The sequence below is a fragment of the Pseudophryne corroboree genome, chromosome 3, assembly GCF_028390025.1.
Source record: "Pseudophryne corroboree isolate aPseCor3 chromosome 3, aPseCor3.hap2, whole genome shotgun sequence".
NCBI lineage: Eukaryota > Metazoa > Chordata > Amphibia > Anura > Myobatrachidae > Pseudophryne > Pseudophryne corroboree.
This window is the reverse complement of record NC_086446.1, coordinates 232,690,578-232,709,975: the sequence shown is the minus strand read 5'-3', so window position 1 is coordinate 232,709,975 and position 19,398 is coordinate 232,690,578. Positions and strand designations below refer to the sequence as shown.

The window sequence follows — 19,398 nt, the reverse complement described above, 5'->3', positions numbered from 1 at the left end:
AAAAGATGGCTCACAACAATAATAACCCGATTTTTTTGTAACAATAACTATGTACAAGTAATGCAGACAATCCGCACTTGGGATGGGCGCCCAGCATCCACTACGGACTATGAGAAATAGATTTATCGGTAAGTAAAATCTTATTTTCTCTAACGTCCTAGTGGATGCTGGGGACTCCGTCAGGACCATGGGGATTATACCAAAGCTCCCAAACGGGCGGGAGAGTGCGGATGACTCTGCAGCACCGAATGAGAGAACTCCAGGTCCTCCTCAGCCAGGGTATCAAATTTGTAGAATTTAGCAAACGTGTTTGCCCCTGACCAAGTAGCTGCTCGGCAAAGTTGTAAAGCCGAGACCCCTCGGGCAGCCGCCCAAGATGAGCCCACCTTCCTTGTGGAATGGGCATTTACAGATTTTGGCTGTGGCAGGCCTGCCACAGAATGTGCAAGCTGAATTGTACTACAAATCCAACGAGCAATAGTCTGCTTAGAAGCAGGAGCACCCAGCTTTTTGGGTGCCTACAATATAAACAGCAAGTCAGACTTTCTGACTCCAGCCGTCCTGGAATTATATATATATATATATTTTCAGGGCCCTGACAACGTCTAGCAACTTGGAGTCCTCCAAGTCCCTAGTAGCCGCAGGCACCACAATAGGTTGTTTCAGGTGAAACGCTGACACCACCTTAGGAAGAAACTGGGGACGAGTCCGCAGTTCTGCCCTGTCCGAATGGAAAATCAAATATGGGCTTTTGTAAGACAAAGCCGCCAATTTTGACAATCGCCTGGCCGAGGCCAGGGCCAACAGCATGGTCACTTTCCATGTGAGATATTTCAAATCCACAGATTTGAGTGGTTCAAACCAATATGATTTGAGGAATCCCAACACTACGTTGAGATCCCACGGTGCCACTGGAGGCACACAAGGGCTGTATATGCAATACTCCCTTGACAAACGTCTGGACTTCAGGAACTGAAGCCAATTCTTTCTGGAAGAAAATCTATAGGGCCGAAACTTGAACCTTAATGGACCCCAATTTGAGGCTCATAGACACTCCTGTTTGCAGGAAGTGCAGAAATCGACCTAGTTGAAATTTTTTCGTGGGGCCTTCCTGGCCTCACCCACGCAACATATTTTTACCACATGCGGTGATAACGTTGTGCGGTCACCTCCTTCCTGGCTTTGACCAGGGTAGGTATGACCTCTTCCGGAATGCCTTTTCCCTTAGGATCCGGCGTTCAAACCGCCATGCCGTCAAACGCAGTCGCGGTAAGTCTTGGAACAGACAAGGTCCCTGCTGGAGCAGGTCCTTTCTTAAAGGCCGATGCCACGGTTCCTCTTGGAACAGACATGGTACTTGCTGAAAGCAAATCCCTTCTTAGCTCCCGAGGCCATTAGTCCTCTGTGAGCATCTCTTGAAGTTCCGGTTACCAAGTCCCTCTTGGCCAATCCGGAGCCACGAGTATAGTTCTTACTCCTCTATGTCTTATAATTCTCAATACCTTGGTTATGAGAAGCAGAGGAGGGAACACATACACCGACTGTTACACCCACGGTGTTACCAGGACGTCCACAGCTATCGCCTGAAGGTCTCGTGACCTGGCGCAATACCTGTCCCATTTTTTGTTCGGGCGGGACGCCATCATGTCCACCTTTGGTCTTTCCCAACGGTTCACAATCATGCGGAAAACTTCCCGATGAAGTTCCCACTCTCCCGGGTGGAGGTCGTGCCTGCTGAGGAAGTCTGCTTCCCAGTCGTCCACTCCCGGAATGAACACTGCTGACAGTGCTATCACATGATTTTCCGCCTAGCGAAAAATCCTTGCAGTTTTGCCACTGCCCTCCTGCTTCTTGTGCCGCCCTTTCTGTTTACGTGGGCGACTGCCGTGATGTTATCCCACTGGATCAATACCGGCTGACCTTGAAGCAGAGGTCTTGCTAAGCTTAGAGCATTATAAATTTGCTCTTAGCTCCAGTATATTTATGTGGAGAGAATTCTCCAGACTTGATCACACTCCTTATGTGACTGCTCCCCAGCCTCTCAGGCTGGCCTCCGTGGTCACGAGCATCCAATCCTGAATGCCGAATCTGCGGCCCTCTAGAAGATGAGCACTCTGTAATCACCACAGGAGAGACACCCTTGTCCTTGGATATAGGGTTATCCGCTGATGCATCTGAAGATGCGATCCGGACCATTTGTCCAGCAGATCCCACTGAAGAGTTCTTGCGTGAAATCTGCCGAATGGAAGCGCTTCGTAATAAGCCACCATTTTTACCAGGACTCTTGTGCAATGATGCACTGACACTTTTCCTGGTTTTAGGAGGATCCCGATTAGCTCGGATAACTCCCTGGCTTTCTCCTCTGGGAGAAACACCTTTTCCTGGACTGTGTCCAGAATCATCCCTAGGACCAGCAGACGTGTCGTCGGAACAACTGCGGTTTTGGAATATTTAGAATCCACCCGTGCTGTCGTAGAACTACTTGAGATAGTGCTACTCCGACCTCCAACTGTTCTCTGGACCTTGTTCTTATCAGGAGGTCGTCCATTTTCTTTGAAGACGAATCCTCCTTTCGGTCATTACCTTGGTAAGGACCCGGGGTGCCTTGGACAATCCAACGGCATCGTCTTGAAACTGATAGTGACAGTTCTGTACCACGAACCTGAGGTACCCTTGGTGAGAAAAGGCAAATTTTGGGACATGGAGGTAAGCATCCCTGATGTCCCGGGACATCTTTGCTATCACTGCTCTGAGTGACTCCATCTGGATTTGAACCCTTGTAAGTGTTCAAATTTTTCAGATTTAGAATAGGTCTCACCTAGCCTTCAGTACCACCATATAGTGTGGAGTAATACCCCTTTCCTTGTTGTTGGAGGGGTAATTTTATTATCACCTGCTGGGAATACAGCTTGTGAATTGTTTTCAATACTGCCTCCCTGTCGGAGGGAGACATTGGTACAGCAGACTACAGGAACCTGCGAGGGGGGAAACCTCTCGACATTCCAATCTGTACCCCTTGGATACTACTTATAGGATCCAGGGGTCCTGTACGGTCCCAGCGTCATGCTGAGAACTTGGTAGAAGCGGTGGAGGGCTTCTGTTCCTGGGAATGGGCTGCCTGCTGCAGTCTTCTTCCCTTTCCTCTATCCCTGGGCAGATATGACTCTTATAGGGACGAAAGGACTGAGGCTGAAAAGACGGTGTCTTTTTCTGCAGAGATGTGACTTAGGGTAAAAAAAACGGTGGATTTTCCAGCAGTTGCCCTGGCCACCAGGTCCCATGGACCGACCCCAAATAACTCCTCCCCTTTATACGGCAATACATCTTTGTGCCGTTTGGAATCTGCATCACCTGACCACTGTCGTGTCCATAAACATCTTCTTGCAGATATGGACATCGCATTTACTCTTGATGCCAGAGTGCAAATATCCCTCTGCGCATCTCGCATATATAGAAATGCATCCTTTAAATGCTCTATAGTCAATAAAATACTGTCCCTGTCAAAGGTATCAATATTTTTAGTCAGGGAATCCGACCAAGCCACCTCAGCTCTGCACATCCAGGCTGAGGCGATCGCTGGTCGCAGTATAACACCAGCATGTGTGTGTATACTTTTTAGGATATTTTTCAGCCTCCTATCAGCTGGCTCCTTAAGTACGGCCCTATCCGTAGATGGTACCGCCACTTGTTCTGATAAGCGTGTGAGCGCCTTATCCACCCTGAGGGGTGTTTCCCACCACGCCTTAACTTCTGGCGGGAAAAGGTATACCGCCAATAATTTTCTATCGGGGGAAACCCACGCATCATCACACACTTCATTTAATTTATCTGATTCAGGAAAAACTACAGGTAGTTTTTTCACCTCACACATAATACCCTTTTTTGTGGTACTTGGAGTATCAGAAATATGTAACACCTCCTTCATTGCCCTTAACGTGTGGCCCTAAAAGAAAATACGTTTGTTTCTTCACCGTCGACACTGAAATCAGTGTCTGTGTCTGGGTCTGTGTCGACCGACTGAGGTAAATGGGCATTTTACAGCCCCTGACGGTGTTTGAGACGCCTGGACAGATACTAATTTGTTCGCCGGCCCTCTCATGTCGTCAACCGGCTTGCAGCGTGTTGACATTGTCACGTAATTTCCATAAATAAGCCATCCATTCCGATGTCGACTCCCTAGAGAGTGACATCACCATTACAGGCAATTTGCTCCGCCTCCTCACCAATATTTTCCTCATACATGTCGACACACACGTACCGACATACAGCACACACATAGGGAATGCTCTGATAGAGGACAGGACCCACTAGCCCTTTGGGGAGACAGAGGGAGAGTTTGCCAGCACACACCAAAACGCTATAATTATCCAGGGACAACCTTTATATAAGTGTTCCTCCCTTATAGCATTTTAATATATATACATATCGCCAAATCAGTGCCCCCCCTCTCTGTTTTAACCCTGTTTCTGTAGTGCAGTGCAGGGGAGAGTATGGGAGCCTTCCCACCAGCCTTTCTGTGAGGGAAAATGGCGCTGTGTGCTGAGGAGAATAGGCCCCGCCCCCTTTTCGGCGGGCTTCTTCTCCGGAGTTTTAGATATCTGGCAGGGGTTAAATACATCCATATAGCCTCAAGGGCTATATGTGATGTATTTTTCGCCATACAGGTATTATACATTGCTGCCCAGGGCGCCCCCCCCCCAGCGCCCTGCACCCTCCGTGACCGCTGTGTGAAGTGTGCTGACAACAATGGCGCACAGCTGCAGTGCTGTGCGCTACCTGATGAAGACTGAGAGTCTTCTGCCGCCTGGTTCCGGACCTCTTCATCTTCAGCGTCTGCAAGGGGGGTCGGCGGCGCGGCTCCGGGACGAACCCCAGGGCGAGCCCTGTGTTCCGACTCCCTCTGGAGCTATGTCCAGTAGCCTAAGAATCCAATCCATCCTGCACGCAGGTGAGTTGAAAATCTCTCCCCTAAGTCCCTCGATGCAGTGAGCCTGTTGCCAGCAGGACTCACTGAAAATAAAGAACCTAAAAACTTTTTCTAAGTAACTCTTTAAGAGAGCCACCTAGATTGCACCCTTCTCGGCCGGGCACAAAAACCTAACTGAGGCTTGGAGGAGGGTCATAGGGGGAGGAGCCAGTACACACCATGTGATCCTAAAAGCTTGCTTTTGTGCCCTGTCTCCTGCGGAGCCGCTATTCCCCATGGTCCTGACGGAGTCCCCAGCATCCACTAGGACGTTAGAGAAAATTGAGTTTCAAGCAAAATAAAAGCAAAGATTATAAGGTTGCAGAAATTTAATTTTAACGTAGACTGTGCTAGAAATGAGAGGCTGTGAGGGTAGGCAAAAAGCAATGTAATTCAGACAGGAATGTATAATGGCAAAATGACACTGGTATAGCTGTGAATTCAGATGTTTGTGAAAAACTGAAAGTATAAATACAAGCAATTGCAGGTGAAGTGGAAAGTTCTTGCAGCATCCAAAACACAGAATTCAGTGCTGAGTGTCCAGGTTATACAGACGAGAGTTGTTTGCTGTGAAGAGTAAAGGGGGTACTGATGAGAGTGATGTGTGCTGAGCGATCTTAACGCAGACTGCTCAGCACACATCTCTCCCCCCGCTCAGCACAGCGCAATGTGCTGAGTGGGGGGGGGGGGGCGGGGGGGACACAGGCGGGGGGCCGCTCACGTCACACAGCGGTGAAGTGAGTGACCTGCTAGCACCGATGATAGCCCCGCGCATCGCTATCGCTGGGGGCATACACACGGCAGATACGTGCTTAAAATCTAAGCAATCTAGTCAGATTGCTTAGATTTTAAACACGGATCTCTCCGCGTGTACCCCTTTTCAGTGACTTACATTTGTTGTTTGAATGCAGTCCTTCAGTATTTCTGATTATGGATACAGTGTTCTCCTTCTGTTTAACGTCGCTGGAATGTTGAAATTATGTTTAAAATTTGAACTGCACTATGTAAGATGAGCACTTAGTATAGCTGAACCCAGCCTCAATCGACCCAACCTCTATAATGCGCTTTAGCTTAGGGTTTCCATCAAACTTGCTGGGATGCTGGGATAAGAAAACTGAAGACAAGATACAGGCATAGGTATAAACGGAGCAGCAGGTGCCACAGGAGCTGGATCAGGAGTAGTAGACGGGCCATTGCCTGAGAGTGTTGCTTGTAAATTGTCCACTGAGCTAATACTGATGGCACTGAATACTGGGGTGGTACCAGTGGTACTGGACACCGAGCTGGAACTGGTGGCTTTGGAATAAGATATACTGAACATTGGGCTGGTACCAGTGGTACTGGACATCAGACTGGAACTGGAGACCACAGTAAGAGAGTTTGTGATAAGACACTGAGGAGTACTATAGTATGTGAGCAACGTTGCACTGGCAACCAGGCAGTCATACGGGAAGTTCTCTTATAGGGGCTGCTGGCTGTGGATTGGCTGCTGGCATCAGGTGACCTGGGACTGGAATCACATTGTTGGTACAGCGGTCACCTGACTTAGACAAACATGGCTGCACCCTGTGACCATTGCCTGCGGGAACCACAGAGCGGGAGCTGCTGGAGCTGCCTGAAAGTCCAGCATGCAGGCACCGACAAGAAGAGACACTAGCAGCAGCCAGTAGTGGGCACTTGGCGGACCCCTGGGGATCTCCACAGAAGCCGTAACAGCTACTTGAGCAAGTAATGGGGTCTGTGATTAAGGTCTCTGGAGCAGGCTGTGAAATTAATATTAGTCTCATTTAGAGAAAATATTTATTAGGTCTCCTTTTGAAGGAAAACATCAGATTTTTCTCCAAACTAGTAAGTTTTGACTAGAACCTGATGCTGGATTGCTTAGGAGTCAAGCAGGGTATTCATCCGGAAATACTCTGCCAAAAACACCTACGGCTCCTACAACACCAGCCTTGTATGATCTACTTCATTTAAATTGACTGCTACAGTATTTGTTTTACCTGAAAATAAGTCTGCATTTACAGACTTTGCTGACAGATATTGTTGAATTGATTGCCATGTGTGTGAACTAATTTATTTATGCATCTTAGCACTTTTGGTCGCAATATTGATTTGTTCTTATGTGTTGCTTTTATCTTTGTTTTTTTCTCTCTTATTCTTAAGAATAAATTGTCATGTGATTGAATTGTCAGCATCCAAGATGACTATTTATTACAGCACAGAGCGCCAGAAGTTAATAAGGTCTCAGTACATTGTTAATATTTTTCCTTGAGATTATAGGGATACCCTGTGTACTAACTACTCAGGCTTGCACTGTGTTCCGGTTGCACTGTAGGGTGTGTCTCCTTACCATTGAGGTGTTCCCAAAGTCATTTGACTTTTGTAACAGACTGCTCCTGACACACCCTGAGATCCCAGTAGTATACAATTTGATTCGCAGCTGGCAAAGGACCACCCTTGACAGAGCAGCTGGTTTAAAAATGATCTATAAGTTGTTTTATTGATTTTAGCACTAATTTTAGTGTATCATTGTATTAGCGCATTGTGGGTATTTTATTGTATATATCATATGTGTGTGTAAAAAAGCGCTACCACCTCATAAACAATACAGATAGATAAATGTACATAACAAAATACACAACATAAAAGAACAGAATAAGAAATACTACATAAAATATATTGATCAATAAAGCATTTCTTTTAAAGTAGCATCTAAAGAGTTCTCAATGTGACCTATATTCAAAAAGTCAAAGTATATGTCCAATGATGGTAAAACTCTGCGCCTTCAGTGCTTAAAATAGTACTAACTGAAGTGATTTATATGCGTCCCAGAACAACAAACAGAAAACACCTGTAGCGGTATCTGTTAGGCCCTTTCTCTGTTCCTTCTTCGCATTGCTCCAAGGCTCAGCAATGTGATCTATATCCCAGGTAAAAGATAAAAAAAGTAAGTTATAAATAAAGTGCAAATAATAATTAAAGGTGACTGGTGCTCACATGCAGTGCCGCAAAGTGCAAAAAGTGCTGGCTCAAATTATTACTTAGAGCCCAAACAAGCTTTGATAAGTGACACCGCAATCCACCCACTGTGCCATAGCTCCACAAAATCCTGTCTACCTGATGGCCGGTCACAGGGGGGTACCATTTAAAGAGCCTCTGGATACTCCAATTAACACCACCTTAAAACCATATATAGATTCCCAGCTGAGAAAAAATCTGATAGTGTAGTAATTTAAAAAAAATTATTAACATATAAACATAAAAAATGGACCCGTATAATTCATGAAAATATAAAGTGCTTATCTGATAAACACAGTCATCTGTAGAGATAGTAATGGCACGCCCAATGTGTTTCATCCTTTTAATACTACGTACAGGACTTCCTCAGGAGTAAAAAGTCCTATAAGAAGTGTCAAAAGGACAAAACGCGTTGGGATATGACACTACTATCTATCCAGATGACTGCGCAGGCGTATCAATGCAAACGGCTGCATTTACAGACTCACAGTTGCAGGCATAGGTGGCCAGTCAGAGGGAAAAAGTTATTTCAATAGGGCTGCTGCAAGTTTCAATGGTGTGACCGATGGTGGCGTCTAAGGTCAGTCCAATCGTTATTACAGCGTGTATGGATGCTGAAAGTGGGCGTCTCAGGAATTGCACTTTTGGCCACATATATGTAAATGAAGGAAGGAGTTTGTGGCATTTGCATAAACTCGCAGACAGGTGACCACCAATAGACGCTGCTTCATGTGACTCAGAAACAGCCCCTTAATGCGGTAGGTTGTCTAGTTTATAGAATGGCATGGCTTGTTGGGTTACCATATTCTTCCCACACATAGGAAAAGTTTAAACTGTGAGAGTGGAAATTTTACAAAAAAAAAATAAAAAAAATTCGAATGAAGTGCAGATTTCTTTTGTTCAAACCTACAAATAGAAGCCTGCTTTTTGCTATTTTAGAAAGGTGGATTATTGGTGAAACATGAACCAGAAAGTATTACGTTTGCATTTCTTGAAACTTAAAAAAAAATAACAAAAACACTTTTTTTTTTTTATAATTTTGGTGGAAATTATTATTTTTTTGTAATGTGTTAGAATGAGTACAAATATTAATGTATTTCCTAAAAATACAAAGTCCTCTGAAAGACCAATGTACAATTTGTGTGGGTACCGCATAAAAAAGATCAGTGATATTGATGGTGGAAGGTCAGAAGATGATCTCAGCACAAGAGCGAGAGAACCTTCAGCAGCAAAGGGCATTATATGCCCCACGTCTGCTGGCAGGAGGATGAGGAGGAGGAGGAACAGGAAGAAGAAAACCTTTGGACAGGTAGGTTATCATAAATACTGTGATACTAAACTTACTGCTGGAAAGTACAGTTAATACTGTTCTTACATTGAGCCCCCGTAAGGATATTACTTCTGCGGTAGTAATAGTAATAATAATAATAATAATAATAATAATAATAATAATATACTAATATATAGTAATAATAATATACTGCTGCTAGCTGTATTAATGATCACTACACAGTACACACTACAGTTGACAAAGAATGATAACTAAGCTGTCAGAGAGGCTCCGGTAAAATGGCAGCACACGTGTAATACGGAAACAGCCGACACTCGGCATGCCATGCATGCAGCCCCGCCGGAACAGTACCAGCTGCTGTATGACAGCTACCGCCGCCCACTCACCCCAGGCAGACAGTCGCAGTTACGCCCCTATTCGGCTTCACCTGCGGTTTGGGAGTAGAACTTCGTTTTGCCAACATGGAAGGGGCGGGGCTGTATCGGGTCATGTGACGGGCTCCAAGATGGCGGCGCAGTGCTGACTACCTGACGGGGCAGAGTCCCCCCCAGTGTCTGTGAGAGCGTAGTGGGGACATGCAGGAGCCGGGAAAGGGGCACAAGACCAAGAGCATGTTCCTGTCCCGGGCCCTGGAGAAGATCCTGGCCGACAAGGATGTCAGGAAGGCCCAGAACGCACAGCTGAAGAAGGCGTGCGAGGTGGCCCTAGGTGAGAGGCTTCCGGAGGAGGCTGTGCTGCTGTTGCTGGGGCCAGCGGGTGGGGACGATCACTAGGTGAGGGAGGAGCCTTCACGCTGGGGGGCATCTGTCAGATGGGGGGACCATTGACACTGGGGATCAGCATCGTTGGTGGGGAGTCTCGCACTGATGATCATTTAGAAGGGGGGAGGGCTGTTACACATAGGGGCATCTGTCAGATTAGGTGGGCGGGGGGATATATCTGTCACATGGATTATCTGACAGATGGCTGGGTGACGAGCTATATATATATATATATATATATATATATATATATATATATATATATATATGTGTGTATGTATATATATATATATATATATATATATATATATATATATATATATGTGTGTGTTTATTATAAATATCACATAATTGCTTATGTGGCGCTATTATTATTTTTTCATATAGCACATCAAATTTCATTGTGCTTTACAATTGAAAACAGCAGTGATAAAACTGTGATAACAAACAGTCATAGAGGTAGGAAGGCCCCGCTTGCAATATTTCAATCTATAGGGCTATCAGGATGATATATACTATCTACTAATAAAACAAAGAATGATATGGAGACATTGTCAGGGGCATATTCAATTGTCCGCTGTGTTTACCACATGGTTACAGCTACGGGTTTAGCGCCCGGAGCTATGCAGTTGTCTATTTCCCAGTAACACATAGATTCCACGTGACGGGTGGCAATCTATAGGTCTCCCTGTGCATTAAATCTCAGTGGTTGCATTGTAACACAAATTGTTTCCTCGCAGATTCTGTGTCCGCAAGGAAAAATGTACGCTAAGTGCACCCTCTGGGGCTTAATGTGTGGAGATGCTGCAATGAATGAATAGGTCCAGGCAGACAATTAGGTGTGGGGTAAGCCCAGTAGCGCAGTGCAGCGCTCCTTAAGCTCTAACATCTAGATAGTGGTTAAAATGTATACTCCAAACTCCCAGATCGGTATGGATCCCGAAGGTCAGGAGATTGATGCCGGGAACCCGACAGCCAGAATCCCGGCAACGAGCAAAGCGTGTGTCCCCTTGCTTCGGGCCTCACACTATTATATTTCACGCCGGCACCCAAGTGGGAATACCAGCTTGGGACAGTATTCTGACCGCCGGTATTTCCCCTGCTGTCGGGATTCCGGCATCAGCATCCTCATCGCCGGGATCCCGACAGCCGGTAATTTGACTGCATACCTTTATACTCCCTAGCAAAATAATTAATCCAAATAAATAAAGATATAATAAATACTGTGATTATTGATTTGCGGGGATAAAAAAGGCTAATCCTATAACCTAAGGGGTTTTCAATATCTCATTAGGGCACAGATTGCTCTTTTACCTGATCTAATAGAGCGTTTTGATATTGAGGATCCCTTCAAGATGGTAGATCAGTCACACTGTCGGAATCTCACAGTGGTGGGATCAGTTAGATATAGGGGTGATCTGATACACTTGGTAATAAGGGGTCTATTCATGAAGCAGTGAAAAGTGTGGAGAAGTGAGCCTCTGGAGAAGTTGCCCATGGCAACCAATCAGCTGCTCCGTACAATTGCATAGCATGCAAATTATAAATGTTACTTCAATGCTGATTGGTTGCCATGGGCAACTTCTCCACTGGCACACTTTTCTGCTCTTTTCACTGCTTCATGAATAGACCCCTAAGTCAGATAGGCAGGATCTGTCCAATTGTTGTGGTATATGAATTATGTAATAAAGGGGCAGATGTATTAAGCCTGGAGAAGTGATAAAGCAGTGATATGTGCAAGGTGATAACACACCAGCCAGTCACCTCCTAACTGTCAATTTACATATTGGAGCTGATTGGCTGGTGTGTTATCACCTTGCACTTATCACTGCTTTATCACTTCTCCAGGCGTAATACATCTGCCCCAATGTTATATCACATTCTGAGGAAAATCTACATATAAAATGCATTGTGCAGGCTGTGAATGAAGAATGGAAATCCTCATAATGGGGCAGATGTATTAACCTGGAGAAGGCATAAGGAAGTGATAAACCAGTGATATGTGCAAGGTGATAAATGCACCAGCCAATCATCTCCTAACTGTTAATTTACATATTGGAGCTGATTGGCTAGTGCGTTTATCACCTTGCATATATCACTGGTTTATCACTTCCTTATGCCTTCTCCAGGTTAATACATCTGCCCAAATGTGCTTGTTGTACACGTTACACTAGTTTGTCAGGTTTCACAGATTTGTCAGATATATATTGTTAGTGTGTGTGTTTTATGTGGTTCTTCAGAAATTGCCCCCTATGTTAGGTATCTGTGCAGCAGGAAAGTGGGAGTAGATCCCCTGCAATTCCCAGTGCTACTTGGAGTCTGGGGACAGTTCAGTTAGCAGCAGGACTTTGATTCAGTTGTTTTTGACGCAGCACTAATTACTGTGCGCCTGTTAATTATTGCACTTGTCTCGCCTAAATCACAGAGTTTAGCCACGTATAGTTGCTAAACCCCTCTGAAGTCCTGGTTAGGGCGCTCAAACTCCGATTTTCCAAACATTTCTACTCACCGCCTCAGGATCAGAAAAATTTGCATCCTGTGGCACGTGTGCCCGAATGGAGCAACAATTTTTTTGCTTCATCTGTCGTGCATTAATGAATTGAATTACCCTGTAAGAACCTGGAGCTATTCAATTACTGCCTGCCGTAAGTCTCAAAGGAATTCTCCTGTGGTGTGACTAGTTGCGAGTTTACTGCTTTGCGGTAATTGCATAGTTCCGAGCACTTAATGTGGAGTCAATATGTGTTAGCCACGGGGCTTAATGCCGCTTTTAACATGTTGAGATCAGGGCTTTGTGGAGGCCATATCATCACTTCCAGGACTCCTTAATCTTCTTTACACTGAATATAGTTCTTAATGACATTGACTGCATGTTTTGGGTCATTGTACTGCTGTAGAATAAATTTGGAGCCAGTCAGTTGGCGCCCTGCTGGTATTGTATGATGGTACTGATGCTGGTGCAGGTACTTATCCATCCTGCAATACCATCAGTGAGCCGTCCTATTGGCTCCAAATTTATTTGCCCCCACACCACAGATACCTGATCTCAACATCATCTAGTCTGGGATTACATTAAAGGGCCCTACACACTAGAAGACATGACCAATGTGAAAGATGAACAATGTGGTAGATAAGCGATTTCCCTTGAACGTCCCAGAACCCTGACAAACTAAATTGAGTGTACACACTAACGGTCCATACACATTTGTCGATCCGCCGCCGAGCTGCCCGACGGTGGACATGGACGACCTGGCAGTGGGGGGGGGGGGAGCAGTGACTGGGGGATTGAAGTTTCTTCACTTCCCCCTGTCACCTGGCTCCATAGTAGTGCATGTTATTATGGACAGTCTCGTCCATATTGGCCTGCATGCATAAGCGAGGGGGCACCAACCATGAACGAGTGGGGGCTGTGCATAGTTCATCATTTGGTCCTACATACTAAACGATATGAACGTGGGTGCACGCATCGTTGATTGCAGGACCATACACACTAGACAATGTGAACGATATATCGTTCACAATCGTCGTTATCGTTGACATCTGCAGAAAATATCGTCTAGTGTGTATGGCCCTTAAGAGACAGAAGGATAAAGCCTAAATCCACAGATGATATGTGGTTAGTTCTTCAAGATGTTTGGAACAACCTCCCTGCCAAGTTCCTTCAAAAACTGTGTGCAAGTGTACCTAGAAGAATTGATGCTGTTTTGAAAGCAAAGGGTAGTCACACCAAATATTGATTTGATTTAAATTTCTCTTCTGTTCATTCACTTTGAATTTTGTTAATTGATAAAAATAAACTATTAACACTTCTATTCTTGAAAGCATTCTTTGCAGCATTTTTCCACACCTGCATAAAACTTTTGCACAGTACTGTTTATCATTCTGTGTGGGAGGAGACAGATCAAGCAGATATTCTTGGTAGTGTAATAAGAACTATTACCTCTGACAGTGCATGTGTGGTAGGTTTTGGTAAGAAGATTAAATAGGTCAGTATAATAATTTTTTGTTGTTAAAAAGATCTAGATATTATCTTTCAGGTTCCAAATGTATAGAACATAAGCAAATTTGTTTTTTTTTTCTGTAGATTAGGAGTACAGTATTACAGGGAATTAAAAGGTGGTGTTACCTGAAGTAACATAAGTCCTTGGATACTCCAAGAGGTGTAGGATTCCTAGTTTTTGGTAGATTTGATAACGTTTATTTAGGATACTGAGCTCCATCTTTGCTACGCAGGTAATTGTTTCAATGTTGGTCTGTACTGCAGCAGCTTGTGGTTAATACAAAGTTACAGAAACATTCATATAGGAATTAATACTTCAACCAAGACATTCCTTACAGCTAATCCAAATGTCACCTATATTAAACGCCTTGGCGCTTGTTGCAAATACATGGCTGTGTAGCCAGTGTCCACTGGAGACACCACATCTAGGGCCTGATTCAGAACCAAACGCAAGTAAAACATCATATGCAATTTCACAATGCTTTACTAAGGGGCATGCGTCCCGATAGTCACTTCCGTCGGGCACAGGTCGGATCTGCATGGAGATCTATGTGATTGAGATAGGCGTTCCTGTGCGGTGATGGGGTGGCTTGAGGCGGCAGGCCTGCCGGTGTCGGAAGACACTGTTCCTCTATGCCCAGCGGACAGATTCCAATGGACATTCGGAGCAACCGTCGGGTTGGTGAGAAGTCCGATGGTGTGGCTGATTTTCTGTTCGATGATGCCCCTTGGTGCACAGCATGGTGGGCGTCTCAGTAGGCAGTATATCGGCTGCAGCATTAGCATAGTTTTGCAGTAGCGGCTACAACAAAAGTCACAGCTTTGTGCCCACCTCTGCATCAGCCAGATCTGTGTTCTCATGGTCCCTAGTTAAGAGTAAAAGTGTAATATTTATCAGTCCTCTTCTACCAGCTCATTTCACCCAAGTAGCTGTGTTAGTTACAGTATACTGTGCTAGGTGGATTACTATATATCATTTTTTTGCTGGTATGTTATAAATAGTTTAAGCTTATGATGTAAAGTGCGTCTTCCACCTCATCTATTCTGTATTTGTTCATATTATCTGAATAGAAAGGTCTTTCTTACTCTTCCTATCTGTGTCTTATACCCTTTTCACACCAAAATCCCAGCTCCGACCCAGGTTATTCCCGAGTCAGCCCGGTTTACACTGCACATAAGTGCAGTGTTAACTATTCTGCCGGTGGTTGGAGATGACATCATCTCCTAGCATCGGTGATCCGTCTCTCCCTATTCTGGAGCAGTAGTGTTAGATGTCAGTCAGACATCCCCTGCTGCAGCTCTATCACTTCCCCAGCGGCACTGTATACTCCCGCACCCTGGTTGCCAGGTAACTACAGCGGAGGCTTCGGGGTTCTTCTCGGTTAGTCACACACTCGCCGCTGTCTCCTGGATCACGTGGCCGCGTTCAAAGGGGAGGTAAGGGGTCTCTTTGGTCCACTGTAATTGTGATCCGGCGCGGCCGTGGGAGGTGGGCCTTGCGCGCTGGCGTGGACACTGTAAGGGGCAGCTGCTCCACTAGCCTCCGGGACACAGGGCACAGGTGGGGTTTTTGTCTCTGTTTAAACCTGTTTCTTTGCAGCCCGCAGCGCCCGGTGGGGAAGCCAGCAGGGGAATAAGGCCTGACCTGTAGCCCCTCCCCCAGTTTCTGGGACTGCTTGGGCAAATCCTCCTCTGTAAAGCCGCCTGCTCGTCAACGCTGTGCATTTTACAGGACACTTAAGTATTCTACCTGTCAGTGGACAGTGTTAGTTAAGAAAGCGTGCATACAGTCAGGGTTGTGTGGTACAAAGACCCTGTGATATACATCCAGTATTTACTGTGTTTTGTTATATCTACTGTTTAAATACTTACTGTGTATTTTTCTCTGTGATTCATACCGCTTTCAGATCGCAAATGCCGGATCCCACCCAGTAAGAGAAACGTGTCCTTACCGGGTGGGATCCGGCATTTGCTCTGCTTTTGTTGGCTTTCTGACCCGGCAATATACCGGGTCGGTTGCCATAGCAGCAGGGCGGGGTTGGAGGCGGCGCTGGGAGATGAGCTAATCTCCTGCGCCGCCTCTCCCTATGCTGTGAATGGGAACCGTGTCGCATCGACGCGGCTCCCATTCACACTGCGCCTGACCCGGTATTCAACCCGGGTATAATCCTTCTTTTATACCGGGTTGAATTACCGGGTCAGGCGACCCGCTAATTCTTGGAAAGTGCTTTCACATCGCACACTGACCCGTGTCGATACCGGGTTATTTGTGCGATGTGAAAGGAGTATCATAGTCACCATATATCTCTTGGATTTCCAGTTTGTGCTGACACACTACACTGGGAGTTCTTGCTAGATATATTGCTGCTAATATTGTACTAGGTTGCCTGTTATTGAGCTTATCGTTATGTCAGCTACACTGGGCAACGGAACTGGGGCTTCTCCCACATTGCGTGGAGGTGATGCTGCAGACACTTTTGAGGAAAACATGGCAGCAGAGAGTTCAGGTTCTGGCGATTCCTTACCTCCCAGTGGGTCTGTAGCACCGGGGGCCAGTAATGACCCACCTTGGGCTACCTTCTCCACTGTATTAAATATGCTGGTAACAAAACTTACACCCCCTGTGGGACCTCCTATGCCAGTGCAGCAGTTTATGGTCCCTGCAGTCAATCCGCCATGGGCAGATCAAATTTAATTTCGGTTACAGCACTTGAACCTATCGCTGACTAAAAATAAGTCTCGCTCCCGCCCACCTCAGACTAGTGGGCCCTACACACTGGCCGACATCACTGCACGATATGAACGATCTCGTTCATTAATGAACGAGATAACGTTCATATCGTGCAGTGTGGAGGCACCAGCGATGAACGATGCGCGGCCCCGCGCTCGTTCATCGCTGGTGCCCCGTCGGCTGTGCATGCAGGCCAATATGGACGGTCTCGTCCATATTTGCCTGCAGTTCTATGGAGCAGTGTGACGGGGGGAGTGAAGTAGCTTCACTCCCCCCGTCACTGCCCCCCCCCCCTGCCGCCGGGTCGCCCGTTCCCGTATCCGACGTCGGGCAGCTCGGCGGCGGATCGGCCAATGTGTAGGGCTCATAAGACATCTTCTAAACTGGCTGCTGCTTCCTCACAATCCACCGCTGTTCCCGACACATCCTCTGAGGAGGATGGTGCATATACTGACCCCACAGACACTGACTCTGATGCTTCTGATGGGGAAGGGAAGTCACTGGTGGATGTCCCTGATTTGATTGAGGCTGTCAGGCTCATTCTTCAAGTCTCTGATGAACCTGAGCTTGCGGCTGTCTCTAAAAATCCGGACAGATTTAAACGTAAGAAGGTGGTTAAACAAGTTTTACCTCATTCTCAACACCTGGCTGACATACGTCAGGAATCCTGGCAAAATCCAGGAACAAAATTCACACCACATAAGAGACTATTGGCTCGCTATCCTCTCTCTGCAGAGCTATGTAAAAATTGGGAAACTCCTCTACCTGTAGATTCTCATGTTGCTCGCATGGTAGTTTCCTCAGCTCTGCCAGTGACTACCGTCACCTCTCTGAAGGAACCGACGGATAGACGCGTGGAGGGTTGTTTGAAAGCGATTTACACCCTACCGGGGTCTGTACATAGACTAATCATTGCAGCGACATGGGCTTTGAAGCTGTTGAAGCATGGGCTCAGGAGCTGGCGGCGTAGCTACCTTCCAACGCTTCTGATCATGCCAGACAATGTCTCTCATATATTGCCACGGCTTCTCTTTACCTTAAGGAGGCGGCTTCCGATGCCGGGGTGCTGGCGGCCAAGGCTGTCACTACGTCCATCTTGGCTCGACATATCCTTTGGTTGAGATCCTGATCGATGGATATGGATTCTAAGAAAACCCTGGAGCTGCTTCCTTTTAAGGGAGACATTCTTTTTGGAGAAGACCTCAATAAGATTGTGGCTGACCTGGCCTCTGCTAAAACAGCTTGCCTACCAAGTACGGCTCCTTCTGCACAGAAGGCTAAGAGTACTTTCTCTCGGCCCTTTCGTTCTCCAGGAAAAGCAAAAGGTCAGGCGTACCCGAAACAAGCTCGTACTTCCATGCCCAGACCAAAGCGGGCCTGGGCTGCCCGTCAACCTGCATCCAAAACTGACAAGCCTGCCGCATGACTGGACGGGCCTCCCCCTGGGGGATCCCAGGGTGGGGAGCCGGCTTCTAGGTTTTGCCCAGGAATGGTTGAAGACCACTTCAGATGCCTGGGTAAGGGAAGTCGTCATTCGAGGTTACGCCGTATCCTTCAAGAAACGTCTCCCTCACCGATTTTGCCAGACAGACGTCCCTTTGGACCCGCTGAAGGCAAACACTCTTCATTCAGTAGTACAATACCTCCTGACAACAGGAGTGGTAGTACAGGTGCCTCTGGCTCATAGAGGCAAGGGGTACTATTCACAGCTGTTTCTAGTCCCGAAACCGAACGGGTCCTCGTGGCCCATTCTCAAGTCCTTGAACAAGTATGTGAGGGTCTCCAAGTTTCGTATGGAAACTCTACGCTCTATTGTTCTGGCCTTGGAGCCTGGGGACTATATGTTCTCTGTGGACATACAGGATGACTACCTGCATATTCCTATTGCAATGTCACATCAGCAGTACCTGAGGTTTGCGGTGGGCAACCTTCATTACCAATTTCGGGCGTTACCTTTTGGTTTGACAACGGCTCCGTGAGTTTTCACCAAAGTAATGGCGGTAATGACGGCTGTACTCCGCCGTCAAGGGGTCAGGATCCTGCCGTACCTGGACGATTTGTTGTTCCTGGCAAATTCCCCAGAAATTCTCCTGCGTCATCTAGATCTGACTGTCCAGTTCATGAAAGCCCACGGGTGGCTAGTCAACTGGAAGAAATCTTCCCTGGTTCCTGCTCGGAGCATGGTACACCTGGGAGCGTTATTGGACACTCACAACCAGCGGTTGTTCTTGTTTTAAGAGAAAGTCCAGAAGCTTCAGGACAGGATTCGATGCTTCCTATCTCGTCCGCAAGTGTCGATACATTCAGCAATGCAAGTGCTAGGTCTCATGGTGTCGGCTTTCGACATGGTGGAGTATGCTCAATTCCATTCTCGCCCTCTGCAGAAGTTATTCTTGCCAAGTGGGACGGCCTACCTCACTAGATCAGATCTCAAATGATCTCCTTGTCTCCGAGGTCTGCCTGTCACTGAGCTGGTGGCTTCAGGACCATCGATTGAGCAGGGGTCGTCCCTTCTGGATATCCAACTGGATCCTGCTAACGACGGATGCCAGTCTGAGAGGTTGGGGCGCGGTGATAAACATTCTGGAACTGTGTTCAATGCACTGAACCTGGCCCAGCATTTGATACAGA

The 19,398-nt window shown here is 46.5% G+C and overlaps 1 protein-coding gene across 2 annotated transcripts in view; it reads left to right on the top strand.

The window, feature by feature from the left end:
• The first annotated feature begins 9,749 nt into the window (after positions 1-9,749).
• The window catches only part of ARFGEF2 (ADP ribosylation factor guanine nucleotide exchange factor 2), a 125,853-nt gene continuing 116,204 nt past the window's right edge, over positions 9,750-19,398 (top strand). For both annotated transcript variants that reach the window (XM_063958894.1, XM_063958893.1), the window contains exon 1: positions 9,750-9,983. In XM_063958894.1, the coding sequence (XP_063814964.1) occupies positions 9,851-9,983 (133 nt within the window). In that variant the 5' untranslated portion in view covers positions 9,750-9,850. The remainder of the gene's footprint in view (positions 9,984-19,398) is intronic.